The 25,559-nt window shown below is 43.9% G+C and overlaps 1 protein-coding gene across 2 annotated transcripts in view; it reads right to left on the bottom strand.

Annotated features, from left to right (window-relative positions):
• The window catches only part of LOC136833049 (methionine-R-sulfoxide reductase B1-like), a 99,967-nt gene that overhangs the window by 26,686 nt on the left and 47,722 nt on the right, over positions 1-25,559 (bottom strand). The window contains exon 2 of one of the 2 annotated variants that reach the window (XM_067094700.1): positions 21,481-21,629. The exons of the other annotated variant lie outside the window; for it this stretch is intronic. Within the exon in view, the coding sequence (XP_066950801.1) occupies positions 21,481-21,629 (149 nt within the window). The remainder of the gene's footprint in view (positions 1-21,480; positions 21,630-25,559) is intronic. 2 annotated transcript variants of the gene reach the window in all.

Genomic DNA, 25,559 nt, shown 5'->3' with positions numbered 1-25,559 from the left:
CTTTAGCAGCCATGATGAGGCTCTAAAGGCTAGTAGTAGGGTAAGTGCCATACAAATAGGTCAAGCTACAGTACAGGGAGCCTTAACAGACAAAGTTCCCAACACATGGACGTCTATGTGCTATCTACATGGGCTCAGGATAAACCTGAGAGAAACCAGAATACAGAAATAAGGACTCCTAAACCTCCTATGTGGGTGGTAGCTTCAGACAAGGAGGAAAATTATAACTACTATATATTTTTAGGTTTCTTCAGAAAAAGGTGGGAGGAATAAAGAGCGGTGATATTTCTCGTTTTGGGAAGAACACCGTTCTTATTCATGCCAAATCCACAACCCAAGCATATATGCTGACCTTGTTGGACATAAAAAATGATGAAATGATTACGAAGATCAAGCCCCACTTAAGCTTTAGTTATGGGAGAGGAGTACTATTTGACAAAGACCTTTATGACATGACAGAAGAAGAAATTCTAGAAATGAGTCCCACTTCAGTTTGGAGAGTGAAAAAGGCAGCTATTGCCAACATGATCATTTTAACCTTTGTAGACTCTGAAGTACCTTCTCATGTCATACTTGAAAATGAAAGGGTAGGAGTATGTCCTTTCCAGCAGAGACCAATGCAGTGCTATCATTGATTTGAGTTTGGCCACCCATCAAGAAACTGCAAAAATGCTAAAATTTGTATAAACTGCTCTGGTGTCCATCATGATGATGAATGTAATAGAAAAGCAAAATGTGTTAATTGTCAACTGGAGCATAAATCCTATAACAAAATTGTGAAATTTACAAATTTAAACTGTCTGCACTAAATAAAGCCAATGCAGAACATGTAAGTGTCAGTTTTGGAAAAAGACAATTAGGACAACAACCTAGGAGCTATGCTCAAGTTCTTAAGCCACTACCCCTTTCTACCACTAGGGGTGCAGTGGCAGCACCCTCTAATGTAGCAGGTGCATCAACCCCTGTGGTAGTGGCCCAGCCATGTGGGTCAGGTGCTCGGCCTGTTGAGGCTAGAGCACAAGCCTCCAAGGAGGATAAGATGGTGCTTAACCCAACCACCTTGGAATTGTCTTAGGCAGAGTCTCTGCCTGATCTAATGGAGACTGAGGAGCAAAAGCACCAAAAGAGGAGACATTCCCCTCTCATCCTCTCCTCCAATTAAACATGCATCACGTAGTAATAGATATGAAGTACTAAGCTCAATGCAAGAATACTGGAGTGAAAATGTTCGACAGTCATAATGGGAATCCTGTGCATTTATTTACAGAAAATGTAATGACAATAATACAGCAAATATTGCCGAAACTGAAAACTTCTCATATCGCTAATTGGCAACTGTCAACGGCTGAGAGGACCAACACAGTGTCGTGTTCGTGCAGATCATCATCACCGTCTCTTGGCAAACTGCATCAAGAACGGATGCAACATAATAAGACATATTCTTCATTTTCTCCTATCTCACGTATCTAAAATCTGAAAGCACCAGAGTATTCGGGGTGAATTTATTGTATGAAAACATAAGTTTTATTTTATCTTGATCGCATGAATGATGCAAAATCCGATGATAAGTAAAAACGGGTATAAAGAATTAAATGCTTCTTTCTTCACTTTTACTCATTGTAATTCCTTTGTGTTTTCTCTTATTGATTTCAGGAAATCATATTTAGTTGTACAATTAATACCGAATCCTATGGTATGACCAAAATATTCCTATCTTGTGCAAAACGTGAGAAAAATGAAGAAATATATAAACATATATTGCTAGTTTTCTGAGCTACATACGTAAAAATGAGACTGAGCGAGTCGCCTGCCTCCCGGTACCAGCCAATCAAGAGGCTGCCAAACAAACGTCTCGTAGGCCTACCTTAAGTGAATCGGCTATAGCACATTCATGCAAAGAGCCATCGATAAGGTAAGCAAGTGGGCTAATTGAGCAAGGGTGTGAGAGAGGTGCGCAATAATGAGCAGGAAGACAAGTACTGCTGGTTTATTGATGAAACGACCCACTTATAAAGTGGTGTTCGGACGTCTGTGTATATGCAGAGACCGCAGGTACAAAAATTTACAGGTGACCTGAGGTCAAACTATTTCTCTACACAAAACAGGACAGGTACATACAGAAAATGTGATGATTAACAATAACTGGTTGGACATAAAAATACTCTTGTCACATATACGTGGTACAAGGGCAAATGAACATAATAAATATACAATTCACAATAATGATAATAAGATTGTGTTCATCCGACCTTAGGTCGCGTGTGAAGGCACTGCAGAAAACGGGATGTTCATCATAGAGAACCCGTTGAGTGGGGACTTTACAATACTTCCCCCCCCCACCCAAGACGTAGGTAACGTCTCATCAAAGCAGGTATCTGCTGGGGCGGCGGAGGGGGTCCTGCCTTCTCGATGCCAGCTGTTGGGGGGGGGTCGTTGTCTTTGGTGCCCTGTGGATGGGTATGTTGGGTTGCCTTCCTGCCTGGTCCCGGGGCCTTCCGGGGGCGCCCACGAGGTTTTCTTGCAGATGGGGCAGGTTGTGGGGGCGCCATCTCCTCCGGGGGGCTTTGGGAAGTGTCCCCAACGACTTCCTCCAGAAATGCGGGCTTGAGGTGGTCTATCGACACCCAGTCTTTCTTCCTGTGAATGGCTACCCGGAATGCCTTCTTGTTCCTCTCAAGCCTGAGGAAAGGTGCCCTGTAGGGCCTGGTTAAGGGTCGACGTACGGCATCGTCCCTGACGAAGACATGGGTGGCGGAGGACAGACCGGGAAGCATGAAGGGAGACATCCTGTCAGTATATGTCCACTGGCAGGGGGCGAACTTCCCAACCCTGTTGCGGAGCCTCTGCATTGTTAAGTCGTCCTGGTCCTCTGTGATGAGTTCCCCCGGGACTACGAGGGTCTCTCTGAAGACCTTTTCTGCAGACGGGTCGCCGTTGGCTCTGGGGGCAGTCCTCAGCCTGAGGAGGACCCAGGCCAGCTGGTACTTCCAATTCTCAGAGGGGCAACGAGCCATGAGGGACGCCTTCAGGGACCTGTGGAACCTTTCCACCATTCCATTGGCTGCGGGGTTGTAGGTGGTGGTGCTGTGGTGAGTGGTCCCCAGCAGAAGTGCCAGGGTGGTCCACAGCTCAGACAGGAAAGCGGGGCCCCTGTCCGTAGTTACATGGTCCGGGACACCGAACTGGCTGATCCAGCTGGAGAGGAGGGCCGCCTCTGTGCATGCACTGGTGGTGGCTTCTTCCATGGGCATAGCTTCGGACCACCGGGTGGAGCGGTCCACAATTGTTAGAAGGTATCTTGCTCCTCCTGATTGGGGAAGAGGACCCACTACATCGACGTGGATGTGCCTGAAATGTCTCCCCGGCTGGGGAAAATCGCCCACCCCAGATTCAGTGTGCCGCCCTACTTTGCTGGCCTGGCACTGTATGCACTGCCTTACCCAGGCTGTCATGTCCTTCCGTATGCCATGCCAGACGAATTTCTCCGCCAGTAGCCTGTCCGTCATTCTTCCAGAGGGGTGGGACAGTCCGTGGATGACGAAGACCAGCCGATGACAGGAGGCGGGCACCAGTGGGCGGGGGTGGCCAGTGCTTACGTCGCTCAGCAGTGTTGGCCCTCCAGGGCCGAGGGCCACATCCTTCCACTTCAGCCACGTGATGGCGGTGTGGTAAGCTGGAGTCTCTGGGTCGGCGGCTCCTGATGGGGGAGGAGGAGGAGGAGGTCCTGGAGGGCATGCCACATCTCCAAGAGGTTTGTGTCCTGCTGGGGGTTGATGGCGAGGTTGAGGGCGCGGGCGGATCTCTCGGAGACTGGCAGGGAGCAGGTCTCAACAAGAGTGGCTTTTAACTCCTGGAAGGTGGCAGGGCTCGTTGTCATTACCCACAGGGCGACCTTCTTGCATATCTCCTCTGGTAGGGCGTTGATGGCGATGTCCGCCTTCAACACCTCGTCAGTCAGGCCTGCCACCCTAAATTGCCCCTCGACCCTGCAGAGCTAGGACGCTGGGTTCTGATGGGTGAATGGCGGCAGCTTTATGCTGAAGGCTGCCCTTGGTTGGTTCGTCAGGAGGGGCATCGCACGGGGAGCGGGCACCGGCGTGGAGGAGCGTGCGAGAGGGGTTTGCGCGAGGGAGACGTCTGCCTCTGAGAAGTTCGTGGTAATTTGTTTGTGGTTGGGATGTCTGTGTCCATGCTCATTCCGCACTCTCACTTGGAGTGAGAGAGAACACTCGCGTCAATACACGCTTGGGAGGCGTGCCGTGTGGGTTCGCTAATGACGCCAGTGATTTGCCGACGAGGGTCGGTAACGCCTGAACGCTTTGTTAGAGTGCCATAGTTAGTCCGTTAGGGGCGTGGGTTGGTTCATCGGGTCAAGACTAAGTCGCCGTTTGGGTCCATTAATGGCTCCGGGAATCACTCCGGGGGTTACCACTTTGAGAGAGGTGCGAAATAATGAGCAGGAAGACAAGTACTGCTGGTTTATTGATGAAGCGACCCGCTTATAAAGCGGCATGTGGACGTCTGCGTATACGCAGAGATCGTGGGTACAAAAATTTACAGGTGACCTGAGGTCAAACTATTTCTCTACACAAAACAGGACAGGTACATACAGAAAACGTGATGACTAACAATAACTGGTTGGACATAAAAATACTCGTCACATATACGTGGTACAAGGGCAAATGAACAGATAATAAATATACAATTCACAATAATGATAATAAGATTGTGTTCGTCCGACCTTAGGTCGCATGTGAAGACAGCAGAAAACGGGATGTTCATCACAGAGAACCCGTTGAGCGGGGACTTTACAAGGGTTTCGATTTTCTGAATCTAAAACTGTCGCTGTTCGGTTCTGCAGACGCCGAACTAAGGAAACCATTCTGACTTACCTTAAATCTTATATCGTGAGGGATATTCAAGTTAGTATGTTGCAAAACTGAAGGCAACATAGAGCGATATCCTTTGACTAAACAGAAAGTTGCTTCACAAACCCAAGATACAGGAAGAGCTTAAATCGTGTTACCTATACAGGTACAGGTGCTGAATATCCCTTGGGACAAACATCAAGATAAAAAATTGACCAATATTGTTGATACTTACAGTGGAAGGCCTTCTAGACTTGAGGACTGAGTCTCTAACCGCTCTTGGGAAGCCTCTAGCTCATAAGAGAAAGTCAACAGTCTCCACACGGTCAGATGAAGCATGTGGAAGTTTTGATGGAATCTTCTCAAATGAGACTGTCTGAGAGGTTCTTTCCTGAACGGCAGAAGATGAGGAACATCTACCGCCAAGAGAGGTAGCTCAGGGAACCAATCCTTTTGGTGCCACCAAGGAGCTATCACCATCATCCTTGTGTCCTCTGAAGATCACAACTTGTTGATTTACCTTCAAAACTGCAAATGGGGGAAAATCATAAAGGTCTTTATTCAACTACTCTTGAAGAAAAGCATAAACTCCCCATGCCTGAGGATCCTGGCATGGAGAACAGTAAGCTGGGAATTTTGTATTCTGGGCCACTATGAAAAGATTTATGTTTGGGGTTCCCCAAAGACTCCACCATCTCTGAGTGACTGACAGATTTGTGGATGAAAAGACCACTCAGACAGAAGTACTTACCCTTTCTGGCTGAGTTAGTCTGCGATAACACTGTTTCTGTGGTAACAAGCTGTTCCTGGACTCTGCCGAAAGGAGAAGTTTCTCTGCCAGCCTGAACAAATCTCTCTTTATCATGCCTCCTTGCTTCCTTATACGAGGCATAGAGGTTGAATTGTTGGAGTAGACTGTGTTGTCTTGTCTCTGACTAGATGTTCCACTTGCATCAGGCCTTTTCACAGCGCCAGTGGCTCTAGGTTGTTGATATGCATCTTATTTTCCTCTACTGTTTTAACTCCCTGATATTGCAGTGTTTCCCAGAATGGCTCCCCAACCTGACACTGATGTGTCTGAAGACAATGTGTGGTCTGGGATCTTTTGAGGTCTAGAGGTAGACCCATCAACAGTTGTGACTGATCTCCCCACCCACAAAGAGAACTTAAAAGATCTTCAGGAACTTACCACTGGAAACAAACCTGGAAGACAAGACCTGTCCCATAAATTCTTGATATAAAACTGAACTGGTCTCATTCTTAGGCAGGCCATGTTGACAAACTCCTCTAAAGAGTACATATGGCCCAAAAGAGATAGCCATTTCTTGGCTGGAGGCTTTCCTAAGGGTTGAAATTCTCTTAGTAGAAATGGAAAATAGTCTGCTAATTTCTCCATCAGACAAGCCCAAAAAGAGAGTAAATTTTCATCCGCAGATAACAATCAACTGGGATGGAAGAAGCATAGACTTGTTGACACTGATCAGAATGCCTAACACCGAGGCTAGAAGCAGAAGACAATCCTTTGCCCCCAAGATCACTTGAAATGAGTTGGTAAGAACTAACTAGCCATCTAAGAATAGGAGCACTCTCGATTCCAGGCAGAGGACTCCATCCCGCTAATGGAGCCAAACATTGGTGAATGCCTGTGGTACTGTGCTTAGACAGAAACAAAGAGGTTTGAACCACAGACCTTCCCTATGAGGCCTTGGAATGAGAAAATAGCGATTGTGAAATCCTGGAGACTTGTCTAAAACTAGCTCAATCGTCTCCTCGCATAATGACTGTATGATCTCCTCCTGCAAAACTCAGAATCAGCGACGCTGACAGGGGAGGAAGTGCAACAAAATGTACAACAAATCCCTCTTAAAGAACCTTCACCACCCAAAGTGCTGCTCTGAAGCTTTGCCAGACACCCAAAAGCTTTGTACATGGCCTCCTACTGTGTCTTGAGGGCTCACACCATCAGTTGCAGGTCCATTTTATGATTCTTTCCCTTAAAGCATGAGACTTGACTACCTTGAAAGCTTACCAGAAGTGGAAGAACTGGAAGACAACTTGGGTTTATACACTGCGTGAAACTCAGGGGCACAACTGGCCACAGCTGTAGGTGCAGGACACTCTGAAAGAAGACTTGAAATATTGAGCTAAGAAGTCTCTACTCTAATGATTTGAATCTTCTTCAGCAATGGCCTAAAGACTTTGGGGTTAAGGAGATGCTGATGAGTTCCATAAAAAAAATAGCTACTAACCTTTGAGCTGGAGCTACTTCAAAAGATAAATATAACACAATTGGTCTCATTTCTTTAAAATTAAATTAGTAAAAATATGAGATCTTTCTCCCAAATCATCTGAAATAGCTCTATCAAGGCAAAGTAAGTACTTAACACTTCAGGAGTAACATGTAGTTTCACTTGGCACATGTTCTGCAAAGGAAAGGGCTTCAATCGAGTGAAATGCTGATTTCATGAGTGCTTCTCCCTTTTTGGTTTTTGGTTTTTTAGAGTTCTACATTTCACTGGGTCAAGCAACCTGAAAAACTAATGTCTTGAACAAGATATGGACGGAGATCTGGCAACGCTCCTGCGTCATAATAAGCAGCCCTCCGCGGTTTCATGAAAGAGAGAACCAAAGCAATCACATTCTGATAACCTGCTTGAGGGATAATGCTTTCCATATCATCTCAAAATGCATAATAGCAGAATCAGATAACTTTGACTTCTTACTTGCCTGAACAGGAGTTAAGGAAGAAGCAAGACAAAGTTGATTGCTAATCAACAGGTTCATCTTCGGTAAAAAGGCGAGGGTAAAGCAAGGCAGCTTGATTTAACAAGTGCTTAAACACCGATGGAGAATCATCTAAATTGAGGTTAACTCTGTCAAGTATAATGGAAGAGCCAGGGTAGCAGAGGCCAGTAAATAACAAACCTGGGATTAGCAGCAATGACACCATGGGATGTGTAAGGGAAACAGTAGACAGCTGGGAGGGAGCCAATGACTCACAACACAGCTGGGAGGGAGATGGTTGGATGAAAGAATGTACAGTGTTTTCACATGGCATCACCGTGGTGGATGAATCACTCACCTTGTGCTTAACAAATCCGAAAGAGAAGAAAGCTTTAACTCGAGAAAGAACCTAGCTGAGAATAACAGGTAGAAGGGGAAGGGCTGCTAGTAAAAATAGGTACAGTGGACAAAAGGTGAAGAATGCAAGGCAAAAGAGGGACAGGGACTGAGTATGAAGGGAAGAGTAATGTCAGAAACACAAGCAGTAAATGATTGTACAGGGTGAGTAACATATTGAACAAATGAAGTATTGACAAGCAGTTCAGAAACTATCGAAGAAGAAACTGGAATACTATGTCTAAAATCCCTAGATAACAAAATCATATAATGTACTTCACCACCACTCTTGCTAGGTGATGATAATGCACGAGTCAGTTGGTGTGAGCACTTAACTCTCCCAAATAAATCTTTCATAGAACATGTCTATTTTGAGACAGCAGACAGTTGAGAGAGAGGTTTTCTCTCAGCGGAGAAGACCAGCTGATTGCAGGCCAGTCCAGGGAGTGGGCCACAGGCAGGAGGAGGCTTCATCACCTCTCTCTCATGGGGGGAAACTGGAAAAAGCTGATCACTATGGGGGGGAACTGCAATCTTTAACCACCATATACCTGGTTAAATGCCTAACTGATGATAACAGCAAACTAATATCTTCAAGATTATCTATTCTTTTCTTCTGAACCATACAGTGAGCATTAGAACATGGAGCAGAAGGAAGGAGAAATTAGACATGTCAGGCGATGGAGAAGTGAGAGAAGGGGATACACCGGAAGAAAGAATTGATGGAGTAGACTTATGGCCATACCTAATTAATTGCCCAAGTAACCTAGCAGCCTCTCACATCTTCCAGTACTTCCCAAAACTATTCAATCTCTCATCAGACCATTCCTTCCACTCGCCACAATGACAGGAAAAATCACAATCATTACCTCTGCAGGTAGCACACACAATATATCCATCATGGCTACCCGTACACATTTGGTTAAAGCAGAACTCATTCCTATAAAGCCTAATGCTTCTATCTCAGCTTGCTGTTGATGACATACCTCAAAAGAAAAATTAAACAATGCCATACAGGAGAAACACTGCCAGAAATATCCAAAACTATTACAGCCAAATCACGCCATGTGAACATGGAGATGGCAGGAAGAGTTCTGACAAGAACACAAACATTCTAATGCCACCTGGTGGGGAAAACAGGTGATTACAAACAACCCAACTGCACCAGCCAAGAGTTATTCTTTTGTTTATTTATGGTGACAGCAACTGACAACACGAAGATATAATCTAACTTTACCAGTAGGTAAGATTCACTCCAAACAATAAGAATCATACAGATATATACACAAAGGCAGCACCAAACTTCCAGCAATGTGTCATTTGACAGCAGAGATTCTGTTGGGGAGAGATAATCACATACTACTCTAATCTCTAGATACATCCTGTGGTAGCGCAGTGTAGTAGTTAGTAGCCGCCAAGTTAAGCAGAAGGGACCAAGTACTTCCAGTCATGTTATCCCTGCATCGCTGCTACCAGCCTCAGTCACAAGCTTGCAAGCTACTATTCAGTCCTACCAGACCAGGTAGGTTGGGTACTAACACTTCTCCTTAGTCTGGCCAATGTTGGTTAAACTGCAGCAATGACCACAAGGGCACTTTTGCACTGAAAGAAGCTACTTTATCAACCTCACTTTTGGAGATACTACACAATCTCATCCTCCTTGATCTCCATACAGAGGCTATTCTATAGCACCTTGATGACACAAGCAAACAATCTACAGTCAGGCTATATCAAGTCAAATAGGCAATGTTCTGGTGTAATAGGCAGGGCAGTGATCCACAAAGTAGCAAACTCTATACTTTTCAGTGTATACTGAGAAAATTGTCTGTCTCTGCCATCAAAGGTTACTGGTCTGCCTTCTTGCAGGTATTTGAAAGCTTAGTAACTGACCTAAGCTCTCCAGTTGGCTTCATCATACATGCCAATCTTGAGAAGGAAGCTCTATGTAGGACTCTTCACCCCCATATCCTGGAACTTGTTGCTGTTATTAAAATGCCTATTCAGTTCAGTGTATAAGCCCCTGGAAATTGCTCCTCTCCAAAGACTTACAATAAAAACAATACCTTTTCTGAGCTCGTCCCTGTGTCAGCCGGTGAAATTCCCATCAAGCACGAATTTCTAGGTATAGATATTGCTAAATATACCAGAGAAAAAAGCTATCAGGAATGCTGGGGTTACTACCCCCAGATCGAACATCTATTATGAAATAGACGTCAGTATAGATAAGGGTGAGTGATTGTTGTCACTGCCACAGGACTGCACTCTGTAGACATCCCAATGACAAAACCCGAACGTGAGGAGCCGATCTAACGCCCGCACTCACCTGCCCGCCAACCGACAACCCCAGCGCCATCTGTACTCATTCCATTCTAGCACGTTTTCCTTTAAGAAGGCTTTTTCTTGTGCTGGTTTTTGACCATATTTGCTTGGATTAACCATGTCTTCAAGCAGTTTCACCATTATGAAGTTAAGTACCATCTTCTTGTGGGGTTTTATTATCAGTGAGGCTGTTATTGGCCCGTAAGTTAATATTTACAGGGTCATATATCGGCGCTCCCGGCGTTCGCCGCCTCTACCATGATGACCTTGAGGTACACCCCAGCTCGTTTCTGCAGGGGTTTCTCTCGGTCGTTTACAATTTATTCATGTTTCGTAATTCCCCTTCAAGAAGTTCCTTTTGGAGGCGTTTATCTGTCGGGCGATACCTGGTACCTTGATTAGCGTCATTCCTCACGGAGGCTTCCTCCCCTTATTTTGGTTCTTACAATTAATTCATAGCTTATACCAGGCTCTCGCGTGAGTAGATTCCCCCTCCAAGGTGGTGCTTTCTTTTGTCAGTTTCTCTGATTTGTAGTGTAATGGATGACATGGATAATTTTGGATTTATTGTGGTCCGGGCTCGGCATCAGGAGCAGCCAGTTGGCTGCCTACCTCCTGTTCGCCTCGCACGGTTAGGCTATACGCTTAGCACAAGTTCTTATATTTTTGTATATTCGATCATATTACGTGTATTTATGTTGTTATTGGTTAACTTTAGCAGTACTTATCAGAAATTGGGGATCCTAGCCTAGCCCTCTCGCTCCAATCGGTGGGTTAGGCTATTCAGGTTAGGCTTTGGCATTGTCTTAGCTCCCATCTCTCCCGACTATGTCGCTTGGGCGGGGAGGAGGGGTAGGCTGGTCGAGGGAGTTCCTGTTTGTTGTTCCATCCAGCCCTTACCGCTCGTTTTTGGGTTTGCTAGGGCATCTGAAGCCCCATCCCCTCCTCCCTTTAATGAGGAGAGGGAAAAATAAAAGGGGATCTTCTTTATGCATTGCCCTTCTGCCCTATGTGTCGGTTGTTGGTTGGACTGCGTTCCAGGAATTTCTCTCTCTTCCACCCCTCTTCCTCTCCTCTCTCCTCCCTTTTACTGTCTGGGCTGCGCCTTCAGAGGAGGGTGAGAGTTTGGCGTTGCTTTAGACTAGTGCTATTATCCTATCCTCCCCTAGTACTTTTGGTGAGTGTCATGAGTCTCCCTGCGTGTAGGAAGTCGATCGTCTGTTTTGGCGCCCGTGAAAGTTACAGTCAGTGTATGGGGGTGTCCCCCGTCCACTTGAACATAACTCTCGATTCCACCTTCTAAGTACTGCCTTCCTGACTTTGCTAGTGGTGTGTCATCTCCCCGCGTGTGGGACGTCGGTCTCTTCGATTGTCACCCGGCGGGGACTAGTCCGTTCCCAGTTGAGAGTCACCCACCCTCCTGGCCTCCGTTCTGGTGTTACCCACTTGGCTAGTGTTTCGTTGGTTCGCTCTCCTCCGGGTCGGGCTGAACCCGATCACCTTCAGGGTTTAAACACTTCCTAGCTGGTTCCGCTCCGCCGTCCCCGGTCCTCCCGTTGCCTTCTTACCTGTTACCACTCCGGTGGTTTTGGTTTTCAGTAGGTTGGCCTTAGTCACACCTAGTTCTCTAGCTGTATAATAATAATAACTGGGGGTAATGATTTACCCCGCCCTCCCCACTGTAACCAAGTGACGGAGGCACAGGATCTCGGAGGGGTCGCGCGCGGAACACTATGACCAGCAGTGTACTGCTATCTATGTTGTTAACCATTTACTTACTGCCGGACTCCGGCAGTAATTATACTTCAAGTTGATTTTACAATTAAGAGTTGCATGATCCTAGGTTAAGGTCCTACTCCGTCAAACTATCTCCGGCGCTCCTTAATTTAGTGTGTCATGTTTTGCTCTGGTTTATCGTCCGCCGGAATGCTCCGCGGAATCCGGTATAAATTAATTAGCATGCTCCATTACCTGCTATAGTTTAAGGTCCTATCTCCGCGGTTCTGCTCCGGTAGCGCCTTAAATTAGTATGTTCATATACCGTCTACCACTTACAGACAGTGCGTTGTCAGGGCCGGGTGCACTGCAGTGCTGCACCAGCCCTATGGGCACGTTGTCTGCCGTTCCCATTCGGGCTGTGCAGTCCGGATGGACGACCTCATCGTGTGGCACCCGGACGGTTGTGAGGTTTGCTTCGCTCTTTGTGAGCTTATCCAGGACGAGTCGGTAAGCCTATAGTTACTGCCTTTAGTTTACCTGGTTGCCTCACTTGTTTCAAATGCGTTATGTTCCTGATATATTGCTTATATATCTCTTCACTGGCGTTTCGGTTATTAAGTCCCTGCTCTCTTCCATGCCGACCAAACTTCCCACAGCGGCCTTGGGTTCCCCTTCGGGCCTGGGTGGCTGGTTTTGGAAGAATGTTCCGTTGGGGAAGCCATATGTTCTGGGCGAGAACATCCATAATCTGCTTACCCAGCGCCGGATCTCAGCGGCTGTTCCATCAGAAGTCGCGCTCCTCTCATCGAACAGATCCAGGTAGAAACCCAGCCTCCCCAGGACGAGAATTTGTACGTGGCGGTGTCGGAGGAAGTGGCGGCCATAAACCTTGACCTGGAGCCGATGAATACAGAACAGGACCAGGAGGTAGGTAGGGAGGTAAGTGAGGCAGTGGGGCGGGCTCCCTTTTTGATTCCGCTTCATCCACCGTCTTCATTTCAGGGTTTCCAAAGTCTTCTTACTTGGAGGACAGGTGGTCGCAATCGGCTGTCCCCAAGTTGAAGAAGTCTTGGAAGGCGAAGGAGCTATAAGTCATAACCTCCCACAAAGCAACCCCTTTCCCTCCGGTGAAGCCACGGGATACTAGTCCGGTGGCTTCCACAAGCAAGGCCACTCCCTCTGCTAAGGGAGCGAGTTCGAGGGCAGCTAAGGCTAGCCCTCCTCGCCAACCTGCCTTTGATCCGGAGAAGTTTACCTCGGAGGTGGATGCTAAGCTCAACAAGCTTACGGAGAGGTTGCAGAGCCAGGAGAGTATGCTCTCCGGGTTCATGCGCTCCGGGGTTGGCGGTACATTACCCCATTCGGATGCCTCCGCCCTCCCTCCATTTGACAAGGGAAATCCTTGGCGTTTGGCCCTTCATGCTCCCGGCCATGAAGATACCCTAACGATCGAGGTTTAGGCACGCAGGCTTCAGGAGTTGGAATTCTTTCTCCTGACCTGCCCCCCCACCCAGGCTACGCCAGGTTGACGGAGGAAGCTTGGGTGAGGGCGGATAAGGTCCCGAAGGAGACAGTCATCTTCCCAAGGGACCAGGCGCAGTCTACATTGCTGCGCACATTTAATGAGTGGCAGGCAGAGAACACGAAGTTGACCCCTTCAAGGGGCAACTTCACGATGTTCTCGTTAGGTGATAGAGTCCCAACCCCTTGCATGACTAAGATGGCTCTTGCGACCGCCCAGGCATGCGGAAGGTAAGCCGTCGCCTCAGCTCCGGGAGACTGATCCCACCTCACTGATCTTCCCGGAGGCGATGATTTCTGGAAGGATGCCCGGCTACTTTTACGTCGGGTAAGCTGGACCCAGGTGTGCATCCACCTTATTCAGTGAGCAGCTTCCCAAACTGCGGAAGCCCTCCTGAAAGCAGAGTTTGAGACTAGGTGTCGGCTGGCCGATCACTGAACTCCCTGTGCCTGGCGGAATCCACCTCAGTGATGTACTACGAGCCCACTCTTCCAGGTCCCGACAAGTCTCTGTTAGCAGGATTTCAGGTGGACCTGTTTGACTTCATGGTAGCGCGGATGAACTGCCGCAAATACATCTTCGCCGACGCTACCATAAGACATGAGCCTAACAAGCTCATGAAAAGCTCCTTCTGGGGCTAGTATCTTCCCCAAAGGAGAGGTCAACAATGTCCTGGCTGAGGCAACCAGGGCTAACCAGAGTCTGCGCTCCGCTGGGGTATCCCTGCTTTCAAACGAAAGCCCCAGTCCGCCGGACCCCAAAAACAGGCCTGGTAAGAGATACAGGAGGCACAGAAGACAACACCAACAGGCTGTTGTCCAAGCTGTACCTGTCTCGCCAGTTGGCCAGCCTTCTACCTCGAAGGCCCAGCCTCAACAGTTCGTGCTGGTGCAGCCAACTCAGCGCTCCCTTGCCGCACCTACCTTCGTAACGTCTCCTGTGTATAACCCTCCTGAGGGCCAGGGTCGTTTAGGCCTTGCCAGGAACAAGAGGAGTAGAGCAAGAGCCTCCTTCAGAGGCAAGGCTGCTGCAATCCCTCTCCCGGGGAGAGGAGGCCGAGGTAGAGGAGGCAAGCCTTCACCTTCCCAGTGAGACCAATCAGGTGGGCGGCAGACTTCACCTGTTCAGGGACCAGTGGACCTTCAGTCCGTGGGCCCACAGTATAGTCTCAAAGGTTTGGGGTGGAGTTGGATCAAGGGCCCCCCTCTGATCAGATTTCATCAACCGTCTTCCAAAGCTCTGGGGACTTTGCGGAATTACTCCAAAAGAGGCCATAAAGAAAGTGAGACACCTGAAATTTCAAGGCAGGGGCTGTTCAGTGTTCCCAAGAAAGACTCCAGTCAACAAAGAGTAATCTTGGATCTGTCACGTCTCAATCTTTATATACAATCGACAAATTTCGCATGCTTACAATCGCTCTACTTCACCACCTCTATAGATCTTTCAGACGCATACTATCACATCCCGATTGCGCGGAACTTCTCTCCCTTCCTAGGTTTCAGACTGGGGAAACAAGCCTACTCGTTCAGGGTCATGCCATTCGGGCTCAACATAGCACCCAGAATTTTCACAAAGCTGGCGGAAACGGTAGTGCAGCAGTTACGGTCCCAGGGGATATCGCTGGCCGCATACCTGGACGATTGGATAATTTGGGCATCCAACGCCGGGGAATGCCGGAGAGCTACGGCCATAGGGATCGAGTTTCTGGAATCCCTAGGCTTTCAGATAAACAGGGCGAAGTCCCGCCTAACTCCGGAGGCTCGATTTCAGTGGCTGGGTATCCAGTGGGATCTGGACTCGCACAAACTGTCTATTCTGCCAGCCAAACGGAGAGAGATAGCCAAAGCCACCAGGCATTTCCTCAAAGGCAGGAAAGCCTCTCGCAGAACGCAAGAAAGAATCCTGGGTTCTCTGCAGTTCGCATCTGTAACAGATCTGCTCCTAAAAGCAAAACTAAAAGACATAAACAGTGTGTGGCGGAGACGAGCCAATGTCAAGCTCAGGGACAAGGTGTCATTAATTCCTCCGGTGCTGAGGAAAAGACTCCGGCCGTGGTCCACAGTCAAGGGTCTTTCTTAGTCAGTTCCCCCTTCAATTCCCTCCCCAGCTCTAATAATCCACACAGACGCTTCGTTAAAAAGCGGCTGGGAGGGTACTCACCAAAAGAAAAGGTACAGGTACATGGTCCACACTGTTCCGTCAGTTCCACATAAACATTTTGGAGGCGATGGCAGTGTTTCTAACTCTGAAAAAGCTTTGCCCCACCAACCAGATTCATATCAGGCTGGTGCTGGACAGCGCAGCAGTGGTACATTGCATAAACAGAGGGGGTTCCAAATCGAGCCGGATAAACCAAGTGCTGATAGCCATTTTGTCCCTGGCAGAGAAACATGGCTGGCACCTGTCAGCTACCCATCTAGCAGGAGTCCGGAATGTCACTGCAGACTCCCTGTCCAGGGCAACTCTGCTGGAGTCAGAATGGTCCCTGGACAAGGCTTCTTTCGAATGAATCCGCCGTCAGGTTCCGGGCCTTCGGGTGGACTTGTTTGCCACGGAGAGCAATCACAAACTCCCTTGTTATGTTGCTCCCAACCTGGACCCTTGAGCTCACGCTACGGATGCAATGTCAGTGGACTGGAACAAATGGCAGAAAATCTATCTGTTTCCGCCAATAAACCTGCTGATGAAGGTGTTGCACAAGCTCAGGTCATTCAAAGGTCAAGTGGCCCTGGTAGCTCCCAACTGGCCGAAGAGCAATTGGTTCCCTCTTCTTCTGGAGCTCAAACTCTGGTGTCATCAAATACCCAGGCCACAGCTGACTCAAATAGTACAAACACGGACTGTGTCAGCTTCCTCAAGAATTCTGAATGCCCTGGCTTTATGGACTTTATGAAATTCGCCGCTCAGAGAGGTGCGGATATTGATCCCGTTAATACTCTGTTTCTGGAATCAGATAAAAGAGATTCTACCCTCAGACAGTACGATTCAGCAGTTAAAAAAAGTTGGCATCTTTTTGAAGGAATCTGAAGCTCAAGTCATGACCACGAATTTGGCAATATCATTCTTTAGGTCACTGTTTGAAAAGGGTCTGGCTCCGGCCACCATTACCACAGCAAAATCAGCTTTGAAAAAGGTGTTTTTGCATGGCTTCAAGATTGATTTAACAAATTCATATTTTTCGTCCATTCCCAGAGCATGCGCTCGTTTGAGACCAGCGACCCGTCCACATACAGTTTCCTGGTTTCTTAACGATGTTCTAAAATTAGCCTCAGAAACTAATAACAATCAATGTTCTTATTTGAATCTGTTAAGGAAGACGTTGTTCCTAATTAGTCTAGCTTCAGGTGCCAGAATATCAGAACTGTCTGCTCTCTCTAGAGGTGCGAATCATGTGGATTTTCTCCGTCAGGAGAAGTTCTGCTTTCCCAGATCAAAGGTTCTTATTAAAAATGAAGACCCTCAGGATAGGTGGTCCCCTGGAAGGTTGTTCCTCTTCCACAAGACCTGTCTTTATGCCCAGTTGCTACCCTGAGGGCCTATTTACGGAGAACTTCTCAATGTTTGTCTGGTCCTCTTTTATCAGGGAAAAGGAGGAACGCTTTCTTTAAAGGCTATCAGACAACAAATTCTATACTTTATTAAGCAAGCTAACCCGGATTCAGTTCCTAAGGTTCATGATATCCGAGCAGTGGCTACCTCCACTAATTATTTTCATAATATGAATTTTGACGAGCTTAAGAAGTATACGGGCTGGAAATCTCCATCAGTGTTTAAACGCCACTACGTATCTGAAATCACTGGAAGCTCTGAAGTTCCCTGCGGTGGCTGTAGGGAGCATTGTCCCTCCGCCTTAATTAACCTTTAATCCCTATCCTTCCCCCCCCCCTGCCTCCCTCATTTACTTGCCCTGCCATTTTCTCCTGGACCAGACATGCTTCACAGCCTGGCTCCTGATATTATGATGTACAATCTTGCGGTGTTAGTTTTTAAGTTTGCGACATGTTATACTTATTGTGATTTAGTTTTAAGTCCGGAGGTACCTTTATAAATTTTCTGTCGTTTATTTAGTTTTGGTACCTTTCCACCATAGTATTAATTATGTACATAGTTGTTTCTCATGTCCTTTACTGAGGTATTAATTATATCCCTAGTTATAACTCAGTTTCTCTGTCTATACCTTTTGTATTTAATCATGTTTTGGGGATAATTAAAACTATTTTCAGTAATAGTGTTTTTATACAAGTTCACCTAACTGTTCGTTCCTTTTAGACTTTCACCAAAGCTTAGTATGATTCTCTGTCATGATTTCACTGGCTGACACAGGGACGAGCTCAGAAAAGGGATTTTGACAAAGGAAAAATCTATTTCTGAGGGAGGCCTTGTGTCACCCGGTGACCCTCCCAGAATCTAGGTTTCCCCCCCCCGAATAGGCATACCAAGCTTGTGGGGGGTGCTAGCCTGGAATGAGTACCGATGGCGCTGGGGTCGTCGGTTGGCGGGCAGGTGAGTGCGGGCGTTAGATCGGCTCCTCACGTTCCGGGGTTTTGTCATTGGGATGTCTACAGAGTGCAGTCCTGTGGCAGTGACAACAATCACTCACCCTTATCTATACCGACGTCTATTTCATAATAGATGTTCGATCTGGGGGTAGTAACCCCAGCATTCCTGATAGCTTTTTTCTCTGGTATATTTAGCAATATCTATACCTAGAAATTCGTGCTTGATGGGAATTTCACCAGGTGACACAGGGCCTCCCTCAGAAATAGATTTTTCCTTTGTCAAAATCCCTTTAGTAGCCCTAGCCTCAGCTAGGCAGGTGAGTGAGTTACAGGCTCTCTCAGGCCACATTTCTCACTGGGAAAGTATCTGCCTGTCCTAGGAGCCTGAAAATACTCAGATAGCTTTTTCCCCAACCTCATCACTTACCTTCATTTATCATTCTATACATACCTGTTCAGCTTTGGAACAAAGATTTCTTCACTGCCATGTAAGACTCATTAGGATGTATCTTACCAAGACCAAAGCTTTTAGAAAGGGGGTAACTGACTTAATTTCATCCACCAGAAAGTTTAGGAAGATTGCACCTAAAAACACTCATTCTGGCATCCAACTTGAAAGTCAGGAATCATGAAATTAGGGCAGTTCTTTTATCTCTGGCTTAAAAAAAAAAAAAAAAAAAAAACAGGAAATCTGCTATCCATAATTTTGCTTCATTTAAGTTTCCAAATACCATTCAGTAGTTGTTCATTCAGAACCTGACTCATAATCCTTGGACTTGTTCTGAATTAGCCTTCTTGTATCTGCTGGTCATGTTATTACTCACTCCCAGAAAAAAGATGATGCTCCAGACTAAGAATCCTCTTCACTTGTGGTGAAAAGAGTGATCAACTGGGGTACTCGCTTCTGTTGCGGATGAAGAGTAAGTGCTTTGGTTCGCTAATGATTCAGTCCTGCATTTCATGACTCTGTAACTCCTCAGAACTCAATGACTCCAGACATAATAGTTCAGTAGTTCACTGGCTCCAAGTTTCTTACAGGTGGTGTCTGAATAAAAGCCAGACTCCAATTCAAGCTTCCAAAGAATATGGTGTTCATTAGAAAGAAGTAAGAGGAGTTAAGGGGAAATACAGAAAGAAGAGATCTCACTTATTAAAAAAAATTAATAAATTAGCAAATTGATAAAGATAAAAATGTAACTTAATGATTAAAATGCAAGGAGAATTGTATTTGGATAGTGCTGCATTGCATTTTTGCTTGAGCTTTTGAAGTTCCAACTGCATGGCATACTCAGGGAGACTGTTCCACAGTACAACTCCATAAAAGGATAATCTGATATAAAAATAATAGTACAGGCAGTCCTTGGGTTATGATGGGCTTGGCTTACGACATTCCGAGCTTACGATGCTCTTCAATTACATCATCAAAAATTATTTCCCAGGTTACAACGCATGTTCCGGGTTTAAAACACTGACAATGCCTATCTAACAGAAGAAATATGACTCCAAAAAAGGGTAGAATGTTAAAAACTTGGAGGTTTTTGGATGAAAAACTCAATGAAAATGAAGTTTACAGTAAACCCCCCTATTCGCGGGGGATGCATACCCGCCCCCCCCGAGAATAGCTAAAATCCACGAATAGTTAAAACCCCTCTAAAAACACTTAGAACTGCCTATTTTGAGAGTTCAAACACAAAAAAAAGTCTAAAAATGTTTATACCTGAGTATTTTAATAGTTTTATAAATAGTGCATTCAGTCATGTAATTATATGAAAATAAAGTAATTAGCGAGTATTTCTCAGTGGAAAATACCGCGAATGGGCGAATTTTCCACGAATAATGTGTATATAGGCAGTCCCCGGTTTATGATGAGTCTGGCTTACGACGTTCCGAGGTTACGACGCTATTCAGATATATTCATCAGAAATTATTTCCAGGTTTACAATGCATGCTCCAGGGTTACGACGCGTCGTACGCTGATCCAACGGAAGAAATATGGCTCCAAAATGGCAGAAGAATAAAAATTTGGAGGGTTTTTTGATGAAAAACTCAATAAAAATGCAGTTTACATCATTTTCAATACACCCAGGGCATTAAAAGTCAGGTTTTCTTAGGATTTTTGACGATTTTTTGGTTTACGACAATTTTCAGCTTATGACGCGGCGTAAGAACAGAACCCCCTTCGTAAACTGGGGACTGCCTATATACATTCCAGAGAGATATCCGCGAATCATGAGACTGTGAATACGGGGGGTTTACTGTACATCATTTACGTGATACCCAAATAATTAAAAGTAAGGTTTTCTTACAATTTTCGACGATATGTACTTCAGGTTATGACGATTTTTGGCTTACAACGCAGATTTGGAACGGAAACCCCATTGTAAACCAGGGACTGCCTGTAATGGTAATGTTCTTTAAAAACTTGTACTGGTAACCTAAGGATCAGCCACTCTTGAATATCTCTTTCCATGCCTATGCTTACAAAAGTAACCATATACATCTGCAGTGCATAGTGAATTATACACAGTACAGTATATAAAGGATAACAATTCACATTACTACTGTTAAGTTAAGTATACCTTCGTTTTACCAGACCACTGAGCTGATTAACAGCTCTCCTAGGGCTGTTCTTAACTTACAGGTATATCAAGTGAACTAAATATAACACCCTGTTTATCTCAATAATAAACAGCAAGAGCATAAATAATACATTTTTATTCTATTCAAAACATAATATACCTCGAGCAAAGCCTATTTCAGACACAACTTTCCACTGACCACTATCTACTGCTCAGTGCCATGTATTGCAGATGCACTACTGTGTGAACAACTTTTTTTTGTGTTTGATGCTTCAAAACCATGAGCCAAGGTAATAAATATATAAATAAATATAAATATATATCATGGGCAGAATCCAGTTGCTACGCATTCTTAGTCAAATTAATCTTCGAGTTTTTGGGTATTTCTCTGTTGGGAATCCTAGAAGATTTTTATCTTGCATACGGTAGACAGTAAAACAAATGCTGCAAAGTCATCAAATTAACATGACATGAAGTGTAGTGACAGCATGAGGCTGACCTGTCTGAACATACCAAATACAATGTTTTGTGCTTTTAACATGAGACAAAACTGCAGTATGCTGTGTTGCAAAGAGTACCATGGCAGTTTGCCATCATCGAAGCTTGTAAAAGAATGTATAAACAGCCATGGCTATTTACAAGCATGGCACTATGCAATAGGGGCCTGTTGGTGAAAGTCAGAGCACCTAAAACAGACCTAACAGTAATGATAAAAACATGAATGAGGGTTAAAAACATTCCTAAAAGACAGTAAATGTCTTATTACTTGAATACCACCACCAATTATTGTTCATTACTTACCTAATCTTAGCAAATTACCTAATGGTACATCAAAAAAAAAGGCAAAATCTTACTTTTAAAGCACCAGGTCGTCCATCTTCTGATACTTTCGATACAGATGAAGAACTGATTGTCTTAGTAAATGCTGGCCAGGGTGTGTGGTGTTCATATTTAGCTCGACTAGAGAACAACGGGTTATTGCACTCTACACACACGTACATCCCTGGAATAACTCGAGAAGTTGAAACCCAAAGCTTCAATATCCTTACCTTCAGTATCATCCTAACTTTCTGGGAAACAAACTACACTATATTAAGGTGCACTAAATTAAACACACATGCAGAATGTCATTTAGTAACAGCAAATAATTCAAAAATGTCATTTGGTAAATACATTAACTGAATGTTATTGTAATCAAACACTCATCAATCATTTCCAGAATAGTTTAATTGTAATTACAAATGAAAAACAATGAATGAGGATACAGCAATAAGCAAATAAACTGTAAATGGTATGTATAACATGTAGCAGCAATTTTTATAAATTATATAACACAATCCCATACCAAGTCTTGTTGCTTACTACCTCGATGAAATTATACCTAGGTGGCTTAGTGCCAAGGGTAAACAAAAATGTCTAAGAGATATAACTATACTGTATTTTAAATAATGAAAAGGAAAAACCTGTAATAACACAATGGATTTCCGGTGTCAAGTACCAATCTACATGACAAAGTCTACTAACCAAATAAGACATCCATCTTCCAATTATTTTGCTTAGAAATTTCTTAAACAGCATTTCTATTATTAAAATTGTTTCAAGGCAATTTTCTCAACAAATCATTGAATTTTACTGCCTTCTTAAATTCAGTGCCATAACTTGAATAGTCATCCAAATTCATAACGTTTTTTGTTACTCAGCAATGAGCAAAAATGAAGAACAATAAATAATTAGTATGGCAAATATATGGATAGCCTACTGTAATAATATGTACAATACTAGTGAATCTGACAGCAAATAAAACAAAAGTTGTTATAAATGGCCACTATAAAGACTGGAATTGATTTGCAACTGCCACACAAAAATGTTAAAGACTCTAGACAGCAAAATGAGACCAATTTCAGGAAACAGATGAACGTGGAGTTTAAACAAAACAGCAAAACTGGGGAAGCTGCAAGGAACACCAAATGGGAATGTTATGCAAAATATGAAAGCTGATCAGGCACATTCTTGATAGTATTTCATCAATGTCATTTTCTCTCTTAAAAGTTATTGGCATGATCAAAGTATATGAAATAAAACATTTAAGATGCTAGGTATATGCTGTATGCAACAACTGGTGTATGCATGTATGTGTATGTATACACATTCACACACATATATATATATATATATATATATATATATATATATATATATATATATATATATATATAATATATATATATATATATATATATATAATATTATATATATATATATTGTGACAAGTGTCCAGTGTCTATCCTTCAAACCAAACCTGGTATCTAAGTGCTTGATATCTGATTACCAAACTTACCATTTATTAAACAATTATAGTTACCTCACAACAGCCAGACACCTGAACCCTCATCACACATACAAAACGATTGATTTCTCTAAAGGCAACAGTGATCCCTTATAAAACTTATCAATCATGAAAGAAAGCAGATTAAGTTTGTTAAACAGGTGTGAGGTAAAATCTAAGGGCGTCACTCCATTAACATTATAAAAGTTCAAGTATTTCTATTTATTTCCCTGGTTCGAGCTCACTTCAATTACTTGAAGGAAAACATCTCACTTACCACTCTATATCTAATTCAAATCAAAATTACTGGTGGGTCAATGAATGAAACTCTGATATAATATTTTAAATACAAAAATTTATTTCTACATTCAAAGATTATACATGACATTAACAGTCTCAGGGAAATTTATTACTACTTGAAAACAAAACAAAACTGGATTAAATCTGAATTAATCATCAGTCAAAATTAAATCAAATTTATTAATTAATCAAAAAATTATTCAAGAAAAATTTAAATTAAGTACCAAAATTCTAATTCCCAAGTGTTAAACAAAATAAGGCAAATAAATCAATCATATAAAAAGGTGGATACAAAAGACACAGAAATATACTCTGCAAAAAATTAAATATCAAAAAATGTAAAGCAAAAATTAAGGCAACAGCAAACATAAAAGTAATTATAAAATTCTTCAAAAGACAAAGCATAAAACATATAACATGAAAAAGTATTAAAAAGGAACAAGGTGTCTACATATAATCACTGTAAATATTATTTTTAGTGCACTAAAAACCAATAATCATGTTACAATACCTTAGTACCCAATGCTTCATGTTTTTAATCAGGCGCCGTTACACACACACACACTTAATAACATACACTGTTCAGATAACTCAGACACATTTACTAAGGAATTAAACAGTTAAAGGTTATGAGTGACCATTGTCTACCAAAATATCAATTATGTTACAACAGGACATTCGTAGTCCCGAGAGCGAACGAGCGAGAGAGAGAGAGGGAAACGCATCCCCCTTCAACGCGGCTTCTGGTCTCACTGCCCCTTCATAATGGCATCTTAGATGCGGCAGGGCATAGCCTATACGAGTGCATGTTCAGGTCCCAGACGAGGTTTTTATTTTAAAAACTCTTTAAAACGATAATTAGAGAGGAAGTGGAATTACAGTTAACAATAATATTTATCATTACATCGTTTCAGAACAAGAGAATCTCTAGTTATTATAATAATAATAGAAAACATTGTTTCATAGAAAATTCCTGAATGATGTTAGGCAACTTTCGTAATGGAATTTTCCACCCAACATTGTTTTGATCGAGTCCCATAACGTCTTGTACACTAATGGAGTCATACAAGAAGGTGATAGGAATGCATAACTCCAGCAAGTTTTGAATACTGACTAAACAAATTGTGTCCCTATACAACGAACAAGGGCTCCCTGTCCCTTCTCTCTCTACACACCACGCATATGTCCTCTCTCAAACCACACAGCATTTAATCACTGCAACCTTATGCTAACTTTTTTACGGCATATGCGCATCTGAATACAAAATCATACAGTTATACAACAACTCACACATAACCATGGGGAGATTACTGCATTATGAAAACCACAGCATAAGACTCCTCCCCCCAGAAGATTGGTTATCCTGGGGTTGAATCCAACGATTCACAACAGGAAAAGTAATCAGCAACCACGTTGTTCTTACCTGACATATGCTGTACTTTAATATTATAGGGTTGCAAGCACAGAGACCACCGAGTGAGTCTCTGGTTGTGATTCTTGATCCGCTGTAAAAACGTGAGCGGATTGTGATCAGACAGCACTAAAATCTCTTCATTCCTGGGTCTGTTCACATACACTTCAAACTTTTTCAATGCTGTGATTAAGGCGAGAGTTTCTTTTTCGATCATGGAGTACACTTTCTGATGCTTTTTCAATTTCGAAGACACGAAACATACGGGATGCAAAAGTTCACTTTCATCTTCTTGAAGTAATACAGCTCCAATTCCACAGTCAGAGGCATCAACTTGTATCACAAATTTCTTATTGAAGTCTGGAGCCCGAAGTACTGGTCTTGAAGTTAAAATGGCTTTTACCTTCTCAAAGGATTCTTGACATTCTATAGTCCAAACAAACTTAGCTTTGGGACTAGTTAAGTCTGTTAAGGGGGCTACTACAGCTGAGAAATTCGGGCAGAAACGTCGATAGAATCCTGCCATGGCCAAAAATCTCTGTAGCTGTTTTCTAGTAGTAGGTGGGGTAGCCTTATGGATACCCTCTACATTAGCATTTACTGGAGCGAAAAGGCCCTTCCCAACTTCAAACCCAAGATACTGCACAGTTGTCTTCCCGAACTCACTCTTCTCTAGGTTGACAGTTAGTCCTGCTTCCCTTAGTTTCTTGAAAACTTTCCTCAGGATCTTCAGATGTTCTTCCCACGTAGAGTAAATGACTATGTCATCCAGATATACACCTACTCCTTCTATGGACCCTAGCAGTTGGTCCATCACTCGTTGAAACGTTGCAGGTGCATTCATCAGACCAAATGGCAGAACAGTATACTGATAAAGTCCAAAAGGAGTAATAAAA

The sequence above is a fragment of the Macrobrachium rosenbergii genome, chromosome 4, assembly GCF_040412425.1.
Source record: "Macrobrachium rosenbergii isolate ZJJX-2024 chromosome 4, ASM4041242v1, whole genome shotgun sequence".
NCBI lineage: Eukaryota > Metazoa > Arthropoda > Malacostraca > Decapoda > Palaemonidae > Macrobrachium > Macrobrachium rosenbergii.
The sequence above is the reverse complement of the archived record's forward strand: the minus strand, read 5'-3'. Positions and strand labels throughout refer to the sequence as shown.